This window comes from Cnephaeus nilssonii (assembly GCF_951640355.1).
Source record: "Cnephaeus nilssonii genome assembly, chromosome: 4".
Taxonomy (NCBI): domain Eukaryota; kingdom Metazoa; phylum Chordata; class Mammalia; order Chiroptera; family Vespertilionidae; genus Cnephaeus; species Cnephaeus nilssonii.
In genome coordinates, this window is record NC_137075.1 from 65,044,207 (window position 1) to 65,065,244 (window position 21,038).

Consider the following 21,038-nt stretch of genomic DNA (forward strand, 5'->3'; position numbering starts at 1 on the left):
AGGCAGCTGGTCGATGTTTCTCTCTCATCGATGTTTCTAGCTCCCTATTCCTCTCCCTTCCTCTCTGTAAAAATTCAATAAAATATATTTTAAATATATATATATATTTTTTTTTTATTGATTTCAGAGGAAGGAAAAGGGAGAGAGAGCTTGAAACATCGATGTTAGAGAGAAATATCTTTCAGTTGCCTTCTGTTTGTGCCCTGACCAGGGATTGAACCCGCAACATATGTATGTGCCAAACTGGGAATCAAACCCGCAACCTTTTGGTGTACAGGACTATGCTCCAATCGAATGAGCCACCCAGCCAGGGCACTTTTATCATTTACTTTTTCTTTTCATTTTTAAAATTCATCATCTCATACCTGGCAGATTATATCACCTTCAGCTGGTATGCCTACTACCAACTCCTCCTCACTGACAGGGCATCCTGCTGAGCACATATTTGATTTTGCTTAACAAACTTCCTTGGCTCCCACGTGTCTGTGGGATCCAGAACAAACACCTCACTGAAGCAAATAAAGACTTTCCTAATCCGCTCTCTACCTGGGTTTCCAGATCCAGGGCGACCTCTCTTCTCCAGGTCCTTAACCCCCAGCAGCCAGACCTTCCACATCCCTTCACCTTTGGACTCCTGCTCTGTGCTTCCACTGCCCTGCCTCTGCTTCCTCCTCTACCAAACTCCTCCTCACATTCCATTGTCCAGGGTTCCCTCTGCAAAGGCTGCCATGGTTTCTACAGCCCTCAGTTCCCACCTTCTTCCTGCCCCTTTGTGAACTCAGCACATTCTCCACATTAAAACCCTCTATATTTTATACATTCCATCCCCCCTGAGCTAAATGTTTCCTGAGAGCTGGCATCATTTCTCTTTCTTCTCTATATCCCTGTGCTCAGCACTTTGGTAAGTCAACGAGTGCTAATAGAACTGAAGTAGAAGTTCCATTTTGGTCCCAGGCTTCTGGTTCTCACAGTAATGTTGCTTTCTCACGGTGGCAGACGTAGAGATGAAAGTGGATGCAGATGAGATAGCTTAAATTAGACATAGATTAGTGGTTTTGCTAGTTTGGGTTTCCTATTTCAAGACAGGCAAGTATGCTCTACCCAATAGGATAGTACTAATATGTGGATATTTAATTAATTAGAAGCATATAAAATAAAACATTCAGTTTCTTATTCTCACTAGTCACATTTCAAGTACACAAAAGTTTCATGTGGCTACCGTAATTGGGCAGCTCAGAATGAAATACTATTTCCATCAGCGCTGTAAATCTCTAACCTTGACTCTTAACTCTCCCCTCTGAGAACACTCTTCCATCCTGATCCCACACCGCTTCCCTTATAACCATCATCCTCATTGTGTCTTCAAAAAGACCGAGGTTTCCAGGTCGTCAGGGGCTGTTTCTTACTGCTGTGGCTCCAGTGTTTAGCTTTGCAGCCCCGGCACTTCAGTGGAGTGGGCGTTCAGTACATGTTTAATTAATGAGTGATAGAATGGGAGGGACCAGTCCTGAGCAGCGTTTTTTATTTTAAACTTATTTATTTAAATATTTTTTTATTGATTTCAGAGAGAGGAAGGGAGAGGGAGGGAGAGATAGAAACATCAAGGATTGAGAGAGAATCATTGATGGGCTGCCCTCCTACACACTCCACCCTGGGGATCAAGCCGGCAACCCCAGCATGTGCCCTTGGCCGGAATCCAACCCGGGACCCTTCAGTCCACAGGCCGACGCTCTACCCACTGAGCAAACCGGCTAGGGCTTACGCTTACTTATAAGCATCGCCCTAAAGAACAGAGAAAAGCCCGGTGCACCTGCTGGGCGCACCTCCCGAGGGGGTCGCAGCCAGGCGTCCCGCACTCCTGGGCCCGCCCCTTCCCGCCCTCGCCCCGCCCCGCCCCGCCCTCACGCGGCGGGTGCTGAGCGCCGGAGCCCGCGCCGCCACTCCGGCTCCTCACTGCGCAAGTGCGGCCGGAGAGCGTGGGGCGTCTGGAGGCTGCGGGCGGCGGGCCCTCAGGAGCGCGGGGTTTGGGCCTGCGATCACCGGCTCCAGCCGCGCCCTGCCCGAGGCAGCGAGGCCAGCGAGCGGATTCCCCCCGCGCCCTGGGCTGTGGCCATGGAGAACCAGGTGCTGACGCCGCACGTCTACTGGGCTCAGCGGCACCGCGAGCTGTACTTGCGCGTGGAGCTGAGTGACGTGCAGGTAAAGGCCGGGTCCGGGCGGCGGGACGCGCGCAGAGCCGGGGCTCCCGGGGCTCCCGGGGCTCCGAGGACTCGCCGAGACCTGCCCGGATCCCCTGCTCCTTTGTTACGGTGCACGCAGGAGAGGCTGCAGTGCACCAGCGGGGTCCAGCCCCGGGTAGGATGGCCCTTGTCGGGGAAAACCCGCAGGTCCGGGTCACGACCCCCCCCCCCCCCCCGAGGGGTGTAGGTCCCTTCGGGGGCTGCGCGAGTCTCGCGGGGGCCTCGGAGGCTGACCCCGGCCTCCTCTTTGTTCGTAGTCTTCGGCCTGAGGGAGCCCGAGCCCGGCCCCGGAGGCCTGGCAGTTAGGGTTGGGGTTGCTGAGGCCGTTGGAGGGGTGGGATGAGCACGTTGGGTGGGGGGCGCAGAGGGACAGTGGCTTGATGGGCCGTGGCTGGACGTCTAGAGCCGGCCTGAGAGGTCCAGCCGGTCCCTTCGGACCTTCGGGAGGCCAGCCGCTGTCTCAGAGGGGCCACACCCACCCCCCAACCGTTCAGGGATGGAAACCATGCATGTTAACTTGAAAGTCCAGAAGACCTCGAAGAAATGATTTTTATCCTTTATTCTGAAGGCTGTGAGCTCAGGTTTGCTGAGTTGCATACAGAACTTAAAAATCATCTTAAGTTGCACCGAGCATTTATGTTTGATCTCATTTGCTCCCCGAGTGAACAAGCTGAGGCCTCCTCAATGTTGGAGGTCTCTGGACCTGAGTACCCCCATGTTTCTGTCCAAACCGTTCAGGATTCCAGTCTTTGAGGAACTGAAATTTCAGTCTGGAATGTTCTTTTCTATAGTCATCCTTACCCCCTACTCTCTGACACTTAAATCCTCTCTGAGGTTATGTTTGGATCTGTCAGCCTGTCTGGCATATTGTCTTGCAAAGTGAGGGCGCTCTTTGAGTGTGAACTTGAATTTGTTGAATTTAATCTTTACATCGAATATAAACCTGTTTTCCCATTGAAAGAGAAAAGACAATACTAGCCAGAATGCCTTTAAGTAGGCTGTGGCATTGCATGGTGTGTCATTTAATGTGTTAAACCAGGTCCAATTATACTTTGGCCTCAGAGAGTGAATACATGTTTTGTGCTGGCTCTTCTCTGCTTCATGATGTCTTAATTAAAAAAGGAAGAAAAAGTTTTTGTAGATGGGGATCGAAGCCTCTATCTAGAGAGGACTTTTTCCAGCCGCAAGAAAAGTCTGGTCTGTTACAACAGTCTCTCTCTTTAAGTATATTGAGTATTATGTAGACCAGGGGTCCTCAAACTTTTTAAACAGGGGGCCAGTTCACTGTCCCTCAGACCGTTGGAGGGCCGGACTATAGTTTTAAAAAAACTATGAACAAATTCCTATACACACTGCACATATCTTATTTTGAAGTAAAAAAACAAAACGGCAAAAACACCCGCATGTGGCCCGCGGGCCGTAGTTTGAGGACGCCTGATTGTAGACCAATTAAATAAACTTAGACCCTGTCCTCTCTAGATGTGTATCATGTAATAAGCATATAATATTCTGGGATACTTTTGAAGGTACAAACAGAAAAGGTGTTTTTAAGGGGAAGGGAGTAGTGATGGTGGAAAGAAGTGGAAATTAGACAAATGAAAGAATGTATCATACTTATATATTTTCTAAGAGATTTAAACCTTTTAGTTAAGCATGAACACATCAATCATTTGCTATATTTAAAATATAAAGGTATAGGTTTGAAATATAGTTAAAATAAATGTAAAGGTGGAGAAAAAGTGAAATTTTGTTTTAGAGCGAGAAATCCTTTTTTAACTTTTTGGGAAAAAATAAATCTTTTTTTCTCCAATTGAGTTTTTTTTTTTCTTTTCTTTTCTGGGATTTCCTATGTGTAATTCTGAGACATCCATTTCAGCTACCATTATTTTAAAAGCAACATGTTCATACCATTGATAAAATAAATCCTCTACCACATGTGAGATACTACAGATTTGCAATGATCAGACAGATTTGGCTTTCTAATGGTATGTTATCTAGAAGAAAGCATATTATACAAACAAAAAGTTTTGTGCATGAATATGTTTATTGGTAAAATTGGAGTTGAATATTGAACCAGGTTCCTGGTGTTAAAGGAATTTGTTACTTTTCTTTTGTTTAGTTAGAGATGACTTCCAGAAATAAGATGAAGAATTCTTGTCAAACTGAGATTGGGAGAAAATTCTAGAAAGAGAAAGGCATAGACTTTTAGATCTTCTGACTTGTGCTGTGTGAACACCATCCAGCCAAAGACTGCCAGGAACACACTACTTAAACAAGTTGGGTTTATTGCTCTCTTCAGCAAGGGAAGGCCTACCTCATACAATCATGGGGAGTTTTAAGAGGGTATTAGAGAGAACTGATTATAGGTTGTGGACTTTGGTGACTCAAGGATGGTCTAAGGAAGTGGGATGTGCTTTAAAGGCTGTCATAAAATGATTGGTTATCTGAATAAATCTTTCTTTAAAAAATAAATCTTATCTATAGGGAAGAGAGACTAGCATGAGAACAAAACCGTCGATAATTGGTAGGGAAGTAGCAGTCACATATTTTGGCCCAGAGAGGAAGGGTGTCTGGTATCTTATGAGTGACATATTGGCCAAATTTTTGTCTGCCTATGCAGACAAAAATAAATATATTTTTATTGATTTCAGAGAGGAAGGAGAGGAAGAGAGAGCTAGAAACATCAATGATGAGAATCATGGATTGGCTGCCTCCTGCACGCCCCCTACTGGGGATTGAGCCAGAAACCCGGGCATGTGCCCTTGACTAGAATCGAACCCGGGACCTTCAGTCCACAGGCAAACGCTCTATGCTCTGAGCCAAACCAGCTAGGGCTATTTTTTTTTAATTTAAATTTCTTAATTCATTGCTCTATGTAGGGCCTGTGAAACCGGTGATTCTGGCTCAGGATGAAGCAATTCATTTATTTGTTCAATGAAAACCATTTGTGGAGTACCTACTCTTATCCTTAATCTAGGTGCTGGGTTGTTAGCTCTCTGTCGCCCCCTGCTCTCTCTAGCATGTCCCATAGTTTATGTGTAAATTTCAGTGTTGAATTCCAATTGGGAACATCAGCTTTGCTCCTCTCTACCTCTGAGACAGAGAACCATCGGGTTTTGTTGTTGTTATTTGGTTTTTTTGAAAGACAGATCAATTTGTTTAAAAATGCAACTTACAAAAACTCTCGTCTCTATTCTGTGTTTGGAGATGCAGGGTTAGTGGCTGATGAGAAATGGTGTGCAATAAAGACTTCAACAGCAGCGTTGTCTGTGTTTGAGGTGAGCTGTAGCAAAGAAGCTAGCTAGGAGTCTGTTGGGGCCAGGACAGGGTTACTTTCTGAGTAGACTTTATTTTCAAGATAAGCCTAATGGACAGATTTGTGTCAGCAACCTTAGTTGTCAAAGCTGTTGTTCAGTTATCAAGGCTTGTGTTTGTTTGTTTGTTTTAGTTGTGTGTGGACAAAGTGCATAGCTCTGTTTGGGAGCTGTTTGAAAGATATGGTTCTTGTCCTTACCCAATAGAGTCTGATGGAAAGAGTGATAACTGAAGATAAGAGACTGGGTCCTTGCTTGTTTGTTTACTGTCTGGTAGCCATGGATAATTCACTTAACTTTTGTGAGCATTGGCCTCAAAATGAATAATAACACCTAATTCACAGGATTGTTTGAGGTTTGAATTGGATATTAGATTTGAAAGTGCTTTGTGAATTCTAGTGTGCTATTCAAGTGTAAGGGATTATTATTGTGATAGTAAACCTTAGATGAGAGCAGTAGAACAGAATAGAGTCTATTAGGAAATTTACTCATATAAGAAAACTTACTGTACAACAGTGTGGCTTTACAAATTAATATGGGAAAGGATGAACCATTCAGGAAATTGTATTGGGACAATTGGTCATCCAAATGGCAAAAAAGATAAAATAAGATCTTAACGTGCACACACAGAAGTAAATTCTAGGTGGGTTAATAACATAAATTTATAAAGCAAAACTAAAAGAAAATATAGAAGACTATATGGTATTGAAACAGGGATGAATGCATTAATCTAGACACAGAAAACATAAACCTTAAAGAAAAAGATTGACAAATGTAAGACAAACTTGACAAGCTTAGAGTAAAAGGAAACAAGAATGGCCAATAAAATGAAAAGATACTTGACCTCACTTATAATCAGGGACATTTAAATTAAAATGATAGGTCATTATTTCTCACTTTAGGTTGTGAAAAATGAAAAGTTCAACATTACCAACTGTTGGCAAAGATTGTTCAATGGTGGGACATTCTTATCCAGTGTGTGGGAGTATTAATTGGTACAACTGGTTTGGAGAACAGTTTGGCACTGTCTAGTCAAGCTGAAGATGTGCATAATCTTATGCCTTGGAAGTTTTGCTCCTTGGAGAAGCTCTTCCTTTCATGCATAAAGACAGCTTGTTCATAGCAGCAATAAGTAAATAAATAAAATAAAATAAAAACAATCTTAATTCTTATCAACAGAAGAATGGATAGATTGTGATATGTTTATACAATGGCACACTGTACAAGAGCTAAAATAAATGAAACAGAACTGCCTATATCGATAAAGATAGAATTTAGAAATATAAACTAAAAAGCAAGTTCAAGAGTTATATAGACAGTATGAAACCATTTCTGTAACATGTAAAATAATACTTTGTATAATAATAAATACCCAACATGTTAAAAGTAAGTAAAGAAATACAGTGGGTGCCCTGGCTGTTGTGGCTCAACTCATTGTCCTGTGCACCCATTCAGGTCAGGACACGTGCCCAGGTTGCAGTTTCGGTTCCTGGTCTGGATGTGTATGGGAGGCAACCAATCAATATTTCTCTCTTTGTCTCCCTCTCCCTTTCTCTCTTTCTAAAATCAACAAAAACATTTTTTTTTTTTAAAAAAAAAGAAGAAATACAATGGGAATGATAAGCTCCAATTCTGGATAGTGGTTACCTGTGAGGATGGGATGTGTTTGAGAGGGAGAGCGTGGTGGGATTGAGTAATTGTATAATTGTACCCATATCTACTTTATTTCTTTGGAAAAAAAAAAAAAAGCTGATGCAAGTAAACCAAAAAGCTAATGGATGAGTATCCTTGCCATCATTATTATGAACTCTATGTCTGATGAATTTTTTATGTCATTTTCATTTAGGTCTTCTGGAAAATTCTCTTGTTCTTTCATTTGGGGCTTGTTTTTTTGTCTCCCCATCTTGGCTGCCTGTTTGGGTTTGTGTCTGTGTATTAGGTAGATCTGATAGCTACAATGGTGTTTGCTGTATTTTTCTGTGTATACTGATTGCTTGAAATATTTCATAATAAAGGTTAAATAAGTCTGAGCTGTTCAGAAACACAGTACAAAAACACTCATAAAGCAGTAAAGTAATGAAATAATTTGTATAACTCTTTTCTGCGCATGTATTAATCACACATGCAGCAAAAGTAAATGCCAACAATTTAAACTAAAAAGGAGACTATTTTCTAAAGAGTTAGGTAGCAGATAGTTCATTGAACTCTGTAGTTCTGTCAGAAATTATGAAAAGGGGAAAATTGATTTGATTTCAATTTATTAGTTATTGAGGCATTAGGGATTCAGAGCTTTAATAAGACACAGTGCCTGCTATTAGGGAACTCAATTCTAGAGGGGCAGATAAACCTGGGTACAAATCCTAGTCATATCATACTTATTTCAATAAACAATAATTACAGAACAGTGTGGTAAGTATTATAATAAAGGTGAAGAGGAGGTAGTAAGGAAGCTATTAATTTTGATGTTGGAAGTGAGTAGTTTGGAAAAGGAATTAACATTTGACCTGGACTTTTAAAGATGAATAGATTTGGAAGCTTAGAAGACCATTCTAGTCAGAGGAAGAAAAGCATCTGTAATATGAGTGCTTACTAGATGCCAGACTCTTTGTAGATTATTGTAGTTCTCGCAACAATCTTGTGAAATAAGGGGTTTTATTGTTGTTTTGTTTTTTTTAAATTATGATAGTTGCTGTGGATTTGAAAGTGAATGATAGAAATAAGTATGATATGACTAGGATTTGTACCCAGGTCTATTTGACTTCAAAGCCACCTATGCCCTGACTGATTTGGCTCAGTGGATAGAGTGTCGGCCTGCGGACTGAAGGGTCCCGGGTTCGATTCCGGTCAAGGGCATGTACCTTGGTTGCAGGCACAACCCCACTTGGGAGGCAGGTGATCGATGTTTCTCCCTCATCGATGTTTCTAATTCTCTCTCCCTCTCCCTTCCTCTCTGTGAAAAATCAATAAAATATATTTTTAAAAAAGCCACCTAGTACCCTTTTCCTTATTTATTCATTTTTTTCATAAGCAAAGGCACAATTCCATCTCTGGTAAAAGATGGGCTAAATTGAGCAGATCAATCTTTCTGCTAAAAACAGAAAGTTTCAATATAAGTGTTCAATATAAATCATCAAAGATTCAACAAGTTATGAAATAAAGTGGGAACTCAGAGAGGTAAGCTGAAGTCTGAAATTGCTTTTGCCTTGAGAACATTTGCTCAACTGCATGAACTTGAACTTTGGTTTTGACAGCCTGACAGAGTACCGGGATAGAAGTAAGATCAAATCTCACCAGAGATGCAATATGTAATAGGAAACCCTTCTCCCCATTAACTCTACATCAGAGGACTACACACTTGTAGAGGAAGGATGAACTAGAGGTAAACACACCCCATCTTCCTATCCCCACATGCCTTGACCCTGAACAGAGTAGAGGGAAAAGGTCCAAAACTGTTAGTTGGCTCTCAAAAGATTATGCAGCCCAAATTTACAGAATTTTGGAGATCTAAAAACCCTCAAGCCATGAATTTAGTTTAAAGTGGTCTAAACTGATAGGTGCCTGGCAGAAGCAGATCTTTGTGGTGTAGCTATGTTGATATCAGATAAGAGGTTTAGGTCAAATGTATTTTTTAGAAATAAAGAGGTCAGTACATAATGACAGAGGTTTCAATTCACCAGGAAGATATAACAATATTAAACTTTTATATAACTAGTACCATGGCCTTTATAATATGGAAATTAGCAGGTATAAGGAGAAATAGACAAGTTTAAAATATTGTGATTTTTCAGTCTGGCCTGCATGGCTCAGTGGTTGAGCAATGACCTATGTGAACCAGGAGGTCACTGTTTGATTCCTGGTCAGGGTACATGCCCAGGTTGTGGGCTCGATTCCCAGTGTGGGGCGTGCAGGAGGCAGCTGATCAATGATTCTCTCTGATCATTGATGTTTCTGTCTTTCTCTCCCTCTCCCTTCCTCTCTGAAAATAAAAAAAATATATATTTTAAAATACCATGATTTTTCACTAATTGCTAGAAGACAAAATTCCAAAAAAGATAGATAAATGTGAACAATTAATTAACAGTAAACCTAATGAATATATATATATATATATATATATATATATATATATATATATATGTATATATATATATATGTATATAGAATACTGAATCTAATAATTTTCAAGTTTACTTAGACCTTTTATAAACTTTAACTATATACTGCTTCCTCAAGCAAGTCCCCATAAATTTGAAAGGATTAAAATCATACAGAGAATGTTCTCTCATCACAGTGTAATTGAGGTAGAAATTAATAAGTAGAAAGTCTCTTGTGTTTGGTAATTAAGAAACACTTCTCAGTAACCCATGTTATAAGGGGAAAAAATGATAATGGAAATATTTTAGAGTATGATAATGAAAATAATATATTCAGAGCTTGAGAGATGCTACCAAAATAGGAATTAGTAGGAAATTTATATTTTTAAATGTTTATATTTAAAGTATTAATTAAAATAAAATAATGAAGTCTGAAAATTAATTATGAGTCCATTACAAGAAGTTAGAAAAAAATAGCAAATTCTCTCAAAGTTGAAGAAGGAAATAAAGAACAGAAATAGAAAGCAGAGATAGAGAGAATCAATAAAGCTAAAAGTTCTTGAAAAGACAAAATGGACAGATCTTTGGATAAGATTAAGACAAAAATGTTAGTAATAATGAAAAAGGCTTAAAAAAAAAGGCTTAACTATACATAGATGCTACAGACATTAAAAAGCAAAGAGGATATTGAATTTGTCAGATAAAATGGGTAAGTTCTTCAAAAGTAAAGACAGTTTCTATCAAAGGGATAGAAAACCTAAATAGCACATAACCATTAAATACATCAGTATTCAGAAATCTTCCCATAAGGAAATTTCCAGATTTGAGTGGCTTCACCATTGAGTTCTATCAAACATTTATAGACATAATTCTAGTTTTATTAGTTATCTATTGCTGCATAACAAATCACCCCAAAATGTAGTGATTTAAAACAATAATAATCCGTTATCATCTCTCTGTGGGTGCTTCAGAAAGGATTAGGGTTGTTGTGGCTTAGGATCTCTTCATGAAGTTGTAGTCAGATGTTAGCAGTATTATAGCCTGGGGTGTTCACTTCAAGGGTGTCTCACTCACCTTGTTGGCAAATTCGTGTGCACAGGTTAGTTTTCCATGTAGTCCTCTACACAGGACTGCTTGCATATTAATGTGACATTGATGTCTGTCTTTGCCCAGAGTGAACAGTCAGAGACCTATATGAAAGCTGCGATGGCTTTTATGACCTAACCTCAAAAGTCACATTGTTGTTTCCACTGTATTCTGTTGGTTATTCAGATCATACCTGACGCCAGCTAGCAGGGGACACACAGGGTGTAAATACCAGGGGAAGAGGCTCACTGGGGCCATCTTGAAGGCTGGCTACCACACTAGCCTTGTACTTACATTTCCAGAGAAGATAGACCTCTCTCCAACTCTTTTATGAGGCAGATATAAGAAAGGGAAATTATAGGCCAATCTCACTTATAAATATAGACAGATATAATTTTTATATTGCTTCAGGTTTCTTCCCAATTTTGAACTTGTGTCTGGCATAAGCATTAAAAAAATATATTTTTATTGATTTCAGAGAGGAAGGGAGAGGGAAAGAGATAGAAACATCAATGATGAGAAAGAATCATTGATTGGCTGCTTCCTGCATGTCCCACATGGGATCAAGCCCTGTAACCTGGCATGTGCACCTACCGGAAATCGAATTGTCACCTCCTGGTTCATAGGTTGATGCTCAAACACTGAGCCATGCTGGCCGGGCTAGCATAAGTATTTTTAACTGAATTATCCCTCCACTGCCACCACCTTTGGAGAAGCTAAACCTGAAATGCCCAGTGCACTGCTGGTTAGGAGCTGCCCCGTTATTGCTGAGTTAGCATCTGAAATCTGGCCCACAAAATTGCTTAATGAGCCTCTGGACTTGGGCTGTGGCTAACCACTTAGACCTTTACACACATCTGTCTGTCTGAGGAGAGTAAACTGGGCCCCCAAAACTCCATTTTCCTTCCACATGAATTAGGGTATGGGGAACAGAGTTGGGCAAGAAGTGACCTAGGTAGGAGACTTACTTCCAAGACATCCCAGAACTCTAGCTTTCACGATAATATTTACATCAAAACCATGTTTCCCTTGCTGAGGAACCATGCCCCTGGACTTGTAGCCCCCCCCCTTTTTTTTTAAATTAAACTCCCTCTTCCTGCCACAGAGATCATCTTGATTGTTATCCTCTTTGGTTGAGCTTCTCAGCCTGAAATCTTTACTCCCACTGGGAGGTTCTTAATATAAAATTTGGCTCAAATGCTGTCCCCACCCCAAGCCTTCCTTATTCCCCTTTTCCTAACATTCTTGGCTATGAATAGAGCATCTAGGCTCCCACTGCCTCTCAAAACCTTCTGTCTTGTTGGTTTCCTTTGATGCATGATAGAGCACAGAGAGCTGAGCCTACAGGAGGAAAATAAACTAGTTAGGGCACTGGGAACATGCTGCTTCTTCCTTATTAACTTTGAGCTGAGAGGTAGGAGGTGAGTTGTTTTTCATTTACCGGGAAAAGTGTTCAATAGTTTCATTTTAAATTACGCTGCTAAAGGCATGTAGCAATCTCTGGGAATAAAGGAACAATTTGGAGAATTTGCGTCTCTGATCTCTTCTAGTCTTCCTTGGGATGGGGGTTAAGGGAATGTGGAGCCTCAGGTTAAGGCAATGCATGTTTCATTTTCATCCAACCACTCTTAATCCCTCTCTTCTTGAATTAATTTATTCTTCATGTTACAACGCAGGCCTTAAATTTGGTGAAGCTTTCCCCAACCATTCTGTTCCCATTGCGCTTGCTGACTTAACTGTACAATTACTGCTTTTACTACTCTTTTGGTCTTGAGCGTATGTTATTTGATACTCTTTGATATCTTCTCATAGGAAATGACTCATCTGTTCCATTAGATTCTCTGCCTCCACAGCTCAGGGACAGAGTCTTAGAGATTTGTGTATCCCCCATAACACCTCGTGTAGCACCTTGCACTATTTGCAGTCATCAGAATGAACTGGCTCAGTGTCTGATTGTTCTGTGTAGTTAGGGTCCTTCTTGCAGGAGCCTACAATCTCAGATGGGTACAGCTAGACATAGAGAAACCCTATGCAGATATGTGAATAAATGACTAAATATATTCTCTGGGGGAGGCACAGGGTAGGAGGTTGAGTCCCCAAGGGGGAAGGAGGGTTTTAATTCCATTTTTCTCTTCATTAAAATGCCTTCTCGCATCCTTGGTCTCTTTTCACAGAATCCTGCCATCAGCATCGCTGAAAATGTACTGCATTTCAAAGGTCAGTATTCGGGCAAATGCTCCCAGCTCTCTAAACAGTTAAAGAGGTATAGTGGTGGTTTCTTTTTATTTTTATCTATTTGTTTTATTCACTTTCTATTCACTTTCTCTGATACTCTTGAGGTAAACTAGGTTGTTTTGAAATACTTGATTAAGGAAGTCAAAGAATTTGTTTAAAATCTTGCTTTCCCGTTGGAGAGGCAAAAATAGAAGTGTGGGCTAGAAATACGGAAATTAATTCTGCTGCTACCTGAGACAACTATTGACTTCTCTGGGCCTATAAAAAGGGGTATTGGGTTATAAGTTGTGTTTCTCAAACTTGAGGACCCACAGCATCTGAGAATATGTCCTCAGCATCCTCCAGGGTCATAGACCCAGATTGAAAAACATGTCAGGAGTTAAGTATGGTTCCTTTAAGTGATATATGGCTTCATTGCAGCTGTGAACACAGCCCCTGAACTTGTGATGACTATAAGGTAGTCATCAAGATGACCTTTTATTTTTATTTTTTAAGATTATAATGAAACAAAAAAAAAATAGAAATTTTCTTAATGAGGCTGTGTGGCTCCCTGATATTACACTTACAGACCAGTTTAAGAAATACTTATTCTAGATGACACCTAAAGCTTTTCTAGCTCTGACGGTCTCAGTTCTGTGAATCTGCCTCCATCTCCTTTCTCCTCCGTTGATCATCTCCTCCGATGGTAGGTCTGGAGTTACTGTCACCCCATGGGGTGGAATTCTCCCTAATTGCTTTCTGTGCCAGTTCCTTGGAATGTCATTAGTAAGTGACTAGGGTTATGGGACAGTGAAGAGTTTCTGCTTTACATGAGATTCCGTCTGCCTTAATATGCTTGCATGAAATCTCAGCCTGACTTTTGTATCTGCTTCTCAAGATGAGAGCAGTCGGGGCAGCAGCTCCCGTTTATTTTAGGAGTTACACATTTGAATGGAAGTTAAAGTGATAACAGTGCGTCTTGCCACTTGGAGCTTATAGACTGTCCTATCTTAAGGAATGTATGGTTTTCGGGAACATTAGCCACCTGTAGCAAATATTAGGCAGGTTATGCTACATAGGGCCAGATGAAGAAATGGAACCGAATTGATACACAAGTCCGAGAGTGAGAGGGGAAGTGATGTGCAGCAGCCCCTGGCACTGAGGCGTGGCTGGATCTGGGGAGAGGAGCCGTGTCAAGGCACAGGTCAACCCAGGGCTTTCCTGCCAGTGCCATTTGTCCTCTCGGATTGAGCTGAGAGAGTGATTTTTCTCTTTTTTGTTCCATTTGGGATGTGCTGAAGGAAAGTCAGCTTCTCCATTTTCTACCCCTGGTTGAAAAGTATTAGGTTCAGAGCTTTCTCTGAGGCAATCCAGCATTTCCATGTAACCAGCAACTTTCCTTAACCTGATTTTTCTCTGCTCTGGATTCAGCGCCAAAGTGCATGTGAGAGTTAAATTTATATCTATGTGATACCTTTGGCTTTGCTTTCTGTAATCTTTCCCCTGCCTATTATTTGTTCTGGGCATCGTGAGGGCCATGTTGGAAGATTAATTAACTACTCTGGAACTGGCCATCAGAAGGACATATGGAAATAAACTTTTGTCCAGGATTCAGCTTATCTAGCTGTTGAGTAGCTCTTCTCACACGCCCCGACTTGCTTTGGCAGGACCCATTGACATTTGTATACTTCTGAAAGAACTGCATTAAGCTTTTGGATGGCCTCTCTCTGCTCAAGTTCACAGTAACCCACATTTCTTTCTTTATAGCTCAAGGACATGGTGCCAAAGGAGATAATGTCTATGAGTTTCACCTGGAGTTCTTGGACCTTGTGAAGCCAGAGGTATGTTCTTGCTTTTTCTTTTTTTAAAAATATATTTTATTGACTTTTTACAGAGAGGAAGGGAGAGGGATAAAGAGTTAGAAACACTGATGAGAGAGAAACACCCATCAGCTGCCTCCTGCACACCCCTCAGTGGGGATGTGCCCGCAATCAAGGTACATGCCCTTGACCAGAATGGAACCCGGGGCCCTTCAGTCCATAGGCCAATGCTTTATCCACTGAGCCAAACCAGTTAGGGCTTTTCTTTATATTTTAGGAAATAAATACTAGTAATTTAGTGAAATGGGAGGAACAGTTGTGGGAAAGAAGATAAAAACCAAAGGAGAATATAGTTTTAGCTGCAGAGGAATGTGGAAGTCGGAGAACCTGAGGTGATTCTGGCTCTGCCACTTATTTAGTGGTTGAACAAGTCCTTTCACCTTTTTGAGTTCCTATTTCCTTATGTGTTAAATGAAGAATTGGATAATGATCTCTTATCCAATCTGGTGTTTTCCAGCTCCGATATTCTGTTTTTTAACAATGACAGAGGAGGAGTATGGTACCCACAGAGAGCAGTTACGGAGGGCAGGAGAAGCCCACACAGGCGCTGCTTTCCTGTGACTTTGCCGGAGGGGCAGTAGAAATCAGAAAATGCTGAGGCAGTTGATCTTTAGGAAGAATGTGGGACGTATATTGAAGTGTCCCTTCTCTCAAAGCTTGAGGAAGCTTATGTAACTGGAAGGGAGGGAATCCAGCACATGGTGTATTTCAGTTTCTGGAATTACACTCTTATCTATGAGGGTTTGAGCATATTGCTCTCTGTCTGCAGGAGGTTTCTGTTGCTTTGGTTGTTTTAATAGACAGCAGTGATTTAAGGAGTGGAGAACTTGTCATGGGTCTTGCTTTGGAGGCAAAGGGGGAAGACATGTAGAATAATGAACTGCAACAGCCACTAAGAATTTGAGTTTAGTTGGGAAGACTCCCTAGGCTGACCCGTGTGAAAAAGTTGTATCTGATCCAGTACAGTTCTAGCCTCGATTAGACCTTTCTAAAATAAGGACTCTCTATGCCAGGACCATCGTCATGGGAGGAAAATTTGGAAGGTGAGGATGCACTTGAAAGAGTGATTGGATGTAGTGCCTTGCATGATGTAGATCTGGCAGGAGGTTCATTTAGTTTCTTCTAGTATACCGGTAACCAGGAACGCTGCCTTTCTGATCCTGATCTCCTCCTGTGTCATTCATTGGGTGCATCAGAAAGACAGAGCTGTTCTTAAGCAGATTTTCCCTATACCAGCTCGTGGTCTAGATGTTCTCTTTGCATCAGGATGTGTAGGAACAGAGAAGGAAGGGAAATAAGCCTACTCTTTAGTTTCTCTGTATAGTCACACTGGCTTGGGGCAGTTTCAGAGGAAGAAGAGGGGGATAGGAAGGAGAGAGCATTCTCACATTCTCATTTTCTCTCTTAGCCGGTTTACAAACTGACCCAGAGGCAGGTAAACATTACGGTACAGAAGAAGGTGAGCCAGTGGTGGGAGAGACTCACCAAGCAGGAGAAGCGCCCACTGTTTTTGGCCCCTGACTTTGATCGCTGGCTGGACGAGTCTGATGCGGAAATGGAGCTCCGAGCCAAGGTCAGTAAGGACCCTACGACCTAGACAGAAATCGGGCGGAGACCAAGTTATTTGGGCCGCCTCAGATACTTATCCGGGTCTGATAGAATAAATACAAAGTTAGACATCAAGTTAACGACCTGGAGACATGGTTTTATAGAAGTACTGGTCATATTTTGCAGACTGTTCCTCAGTGGGTGTGCTTGGTGTGTTTTTCATGATTGGTTTTGGGAGGAAGACCACAGAGGTTTTATCCTTATCATGCCATATCACGGGCACATGCTATCAATATGACTTATCACTGTTGATATTGATCTTGCTCATGTGGCTGAGGTAATGTTGGTCAGGTCTCTTCATTGTAATGTTACTTCCTCCCCTTTCCTTACTGTACTCTTGGGAAGGAAGTTACTATGCATAGCTCACACTTAAGGAGTGGGGAGTTATGCTTCCCATCTTCAGGGTGGAGTATCTACATATTTTATTTGAAATTATTCTGCATTGGAGATTATTCTCTCCCACTCTAGTTTATTCAGTCATTAAAAAATATCAGTAGACTCATTAATGTTTGTTTTATAGTTTGAGTTATAATTCAGTATGTGTTATTTATTTTGTTGCTCAGATTGTTTCAGGTTTGGTCAATAGAACTCTTTCAGTTGGCTCTTGTGTCCTTTTGACAAAGCTCATAGCTCCTTCACTTCACTATGGGGCTTTCTTCTTTCCTTTTTGTGTGCACTTCTTTAATTTCTGGCACTGTAAGCTGCTCCTGGCTTATCTTGTATGTTCCCTGCTCAGCCCTAGAATCAGCCATTCTTCAAGGAGCTCTCTTCTTTTTAGTGGAGAATGGTAGTGGAAACCAACATCTGGGTTTTGGTATGCTTGTTGCTGCTGGGATATCATCGCTTCTAGGTCCTCTCAGCTGACTGAACAACAAACTATGTGTGTGCATACTAGCCTATGCATATACATCTATCTATAAATATTTCTATATGTAACCACCTATATATTAACCTAATATGAGTTCATACTGATGTGGAGACATGGTTTTAGATTCTGGAAAAATTATACTAAAATTCTAGAGGTGTTAAAAAAAATAGCAATCTATTTTCTGCCTTAAATTTCTGTTTGTTTCTATGACCATGACAAATCTGAATGTCTCTCCAGCTCTCAGATGTCAAGACTACCCACTTTATAGATTAGAAGCCAGCTGACTGGCTCAGTTCTGTGAGTACTGGATGGCATTCTGTGATGTTAATGCTGCTCAGTAAGGAGGGGGAGTCAGGCTTTTTGGCACCCTGAGCTAGGACATTTTCCCCAATGAAGTATGAGGACAATTGGAAGAGGCTTTCAGGGAGTCAGATCACTTATCCAACATGTGGACTTTTGCAAGCATCTGGGCATTCTAACTTTTCTTCTTGAAAAACTTCTGTCCAAATTCTAGGAAGAAGAACGCCTAAATAAACTCAGAATGGAAAGCGAAGGCTCCCCTGAAAGTAAGTTGCCCTTGCTGCTATGGTAGTTACCATTTAATTTGTGTAGAGATGAGGGTATGGATGAGTGTGATGTGGTAGGAGAGCTAATATTGTGCGGGTGAATGGATGAGCAGTCTTTAATGTCCAGTGCTTACGCTCTGCACATCCACATTAGAAGCCTTACTTTTAATGTTTCCCTTTAAAAAAATTTTTTTTATTGATTTCAGAGAGGAAGGAAGAAGCAGAGAGAGATAGAAACCTCAATGATGAGAGAGAATCTTTGATCGGCTGCCTCCTGTACGCCCCACACTAGGAATCGAGCCCACAACTCGGGCATGTGCCCTGACTGGGAATTGAACCTTGACCTCCTGGTTCATAGATTGACGCTCAACCAGTGAGCCAAGCTGGTTGGGTAATATTTTCCTTCTATTTGGAGCTTACCATCTGGTATATAGTATGGAAGAACCTTAGTCTCTTGGACTGGCCTAATGTCAGATGGCAGCATGTACTGCATGGACATGTGGAAATGTGATGGAGGTCCAAGGCTACACTCCTTCCAATCTGGTGTTTTTCTCCCAGCCGCGATCTTAAGGGCTATGCTACAGATAAGTGTGGTTGTCAACCTTGAAAAAAATCCATCTCTATTTCTGTCTGTCCAACCACTTATCCTATCTAATAATAGACAAATATGCAAATTGACCGCACCTCAAACACACCCACAAGCCACGCCCACAAACCACGCCCACCATCCAATCAGTGCGAGCATGCAAATTAACCCAAACCAAGATGGCTACAGCCACAGAGAGCAAGGTTTCCCAGGCAACAGAGGGAAACAAGCTTTCCGCCTGCCCTTGCCAGGCCTAAGCCTCCACTCAAGCTATAAAGTTTCAATTATAGAAGGTAAACAAATTCAAACAAATGGCGGCAGAATGGAGCTTGAGAGAGCAGGCCAGGGTTGCCGCCGGCAACAGGGGAAGCAAAGCTTTCCGCACACCCTGGCCGGGCCCACCCACTTAAGGCAACAAAGTTTCAATTATAACCCCAACACAAATGGCTACCGGCCTCGGAGGGAGCCCCAGGCTTGGCTCCGCTCCAGGCTACAAAGTTTCAATTGTAGAAGGAAAATAAATTCCAGATACCAGGGCCTCCGCTTGCGTTGCCAGGGAGCGTGGCCCGCCTGCAAACCACCACAGGCCCCTCGCTGAGGCCGCCCCACACCCCAAGGGAACCCCCACCTGATCCAGGACGCCCTTCAGGGCAAACCAGCTGGCCCCCACCCCTGTACCAGGCCTCTATCCTATCTAATAAAAGAGTAATATGCAGATTGATCATCACTGCAACACACAATATAGCTGCCCCCATGTGGTCAAAGATCCTGCCCCCATGTGGACACAAGATGGCCACCACAAGATGGCCAGCAGGAGAGGGCAGTTGGGAGGCACCTGGCCTGCAAGGGAGGGCAGTTGAGAAGGACCAGGCCTGTAAGGGAGGGCAGTTGGAGGTGATCAATCCTGCAGGAGAGGGCAGTTAGGGGTAACCAGGCCAGCAGAGGAGGGAAGTTGGGGGCAAACAGGCTGGCAGCAGAGTGGTTAGGGGCAATCAGGAAGGCAGGCAGGCAAGCAGTTGGGAGCCAGCAGTCCTGGATTGTGAGAGGGATGTCCGACTGCCCGTTTAGGTGGGATCGGGCCTAAACGGGCAGTCGGACATCCCTCGAGGGTTCCCAGATTGGAGAGGGTACAGGCTGGGCTGAGGGACAACCCCCCTCCGTGCACGAATTTCGTGCACCGGGCCTCTAGTAAGCAATAAGTTCTGTAAGTGTATTATCTTCTGGGTGACATAGATGAAATTCAGCAGCGATCTATTAAATTCTTGTGGCACTGAAAGCATTATACTAGTCCCTTGAGGTGTGATCAATGAATTCATCATAGCACCTGTGCTCTAAGAGCTTGCTTTCTAGAGGGAGGACTATGAAGTCTATAAGTTAAAACTAATGCTAAAAACCCAAATAATATAAGAGTTCCTCATTTGTTCACTTTTTCAAGTTTTAGTGGTGCATGTTTGGCATGCCATAAATAAGGGAGTGGAAAGTTGTAGAGCAGTGGTTTTCAAACTATGTTCCATGGTACCCCAAGGGTTCCCAGAGATGCTTTGGAGGGATAGGCCAACCAAGCATTTCCACTTTAGTCAAAGCAACTGTGCTTTTGTGTTTCATGGCATTGTTAATAAAGTTTCTCTTGAAAAGAAGATTTCATTGCTCTAAAAAAAAGAGATTTGAATAACTACTAATTTAGAGAAATATTCCCTTAGAAAAGCAATGGAGGGGAGATAATTAGTGGAAGTAAAGAATAGCAACATAAAAGGACACCTGAGATTTAAATTAATTTTTTGTGTTTAGAGGGATAAACTTCAAAAATATATGAAAATACTTATATATTGATTTTTAGGATGTTAGATAAAACTTTAACAGTTTTATCTAAATTCATAAAGGTCCCTAATGAAAGAAGTTTTTTATGATTGGGAAGTATAATAAACTTTTATAGTTTTGAAGAAAAAATTTTAATTTGTCTAGCTTTTTTGGCCTCTTAGAATAAGGTTGCTTTTGCTTGGAGCATCATCCAAGGGTATATGCAGAATGTCTGTAGTCTAGAAATAAATTTGTGGCAGCAGAACCTGCACTCCATAGCTCTTCTCTTGAGAAGTCTTTCCTTTACCCTACTCCTTTGACTCAACTATGACCCTAAGTTTCTCACTCCTTCCTTAAGTCTGTAATTAGCTGTTTCACAAACCTTAGGCTGCAGACAAAATTAATGTCCCTTATTCTCTTGCCTCTCAGATTGTAACTTTCCTCCTTTGGTTATATCCTCATTCTACCCATCCTCCAAAGCCCAGATCAGTTACTTGCTTGATTCCCACTTCCCAGCCTAAGGTAATTTTCTCACCTTGAAATTTTCACAAGATGTTACCTGCCATTCTATCTTGTATTATGGTTTTAGATTGTAAGTTCTTTGAATCCCAATAGTGCCCCTCCATACCTTGGACATTGTAGGTGTTCAGTTAATGCTTGGTTAAATGAATATATGATCAAATATCAGAATTTTTTTCATTATTCATTCTCTCTCTTTGAGCTAGTTTGACCTCCATGACCTTAAAAAATTCCAGAAAAGAAGTAACTGTAGATTATATTAAGAC

At 41.7% G+C, this 21,038-nt stretch overlaps 1 protein-coding gene across 1 annotated transcript in view; it reads left to right on the top strand.

Annotated features, from left to right (window-relative positions):
- The first annotated feature begins 1,936 nt into the window (after positions 1 to 1,936).
- HACD3 (3-hydroxyacyl-CoA dehydratase 3) overlaps positions 1,937 to 21,038 on the top strand; it is a 36,125-nt gene continuing 17,023 nt past the window's right edge. The window contains exons 1-5 of the mRNA XM_079767938.1: positions 1,937 to 2,199; positions 12,909 to 12,951; positions 14,716 to 14,789; positions 16,237 to 16,401; positions 17,819 to 17,870. Coding sequence (XP_079624064.1) covers positions 2,113 to 2,199; positions 12,909 to 12,951; positions 14,716 to 14,789; positions 16,237 to 16,401; positions 17,819 to 17,870 — 421 coding nt within the window. The 5' untranslated portion in view covers positions 1,937 to 2,112. The remainder of the gene's footprint in view (positions 2,200 to 12,908; positions 12,952 to 14,715; positions 14,790 to 16,236; positions 16,402 to 17,818; positions 17,871 to 21,038) is intronic.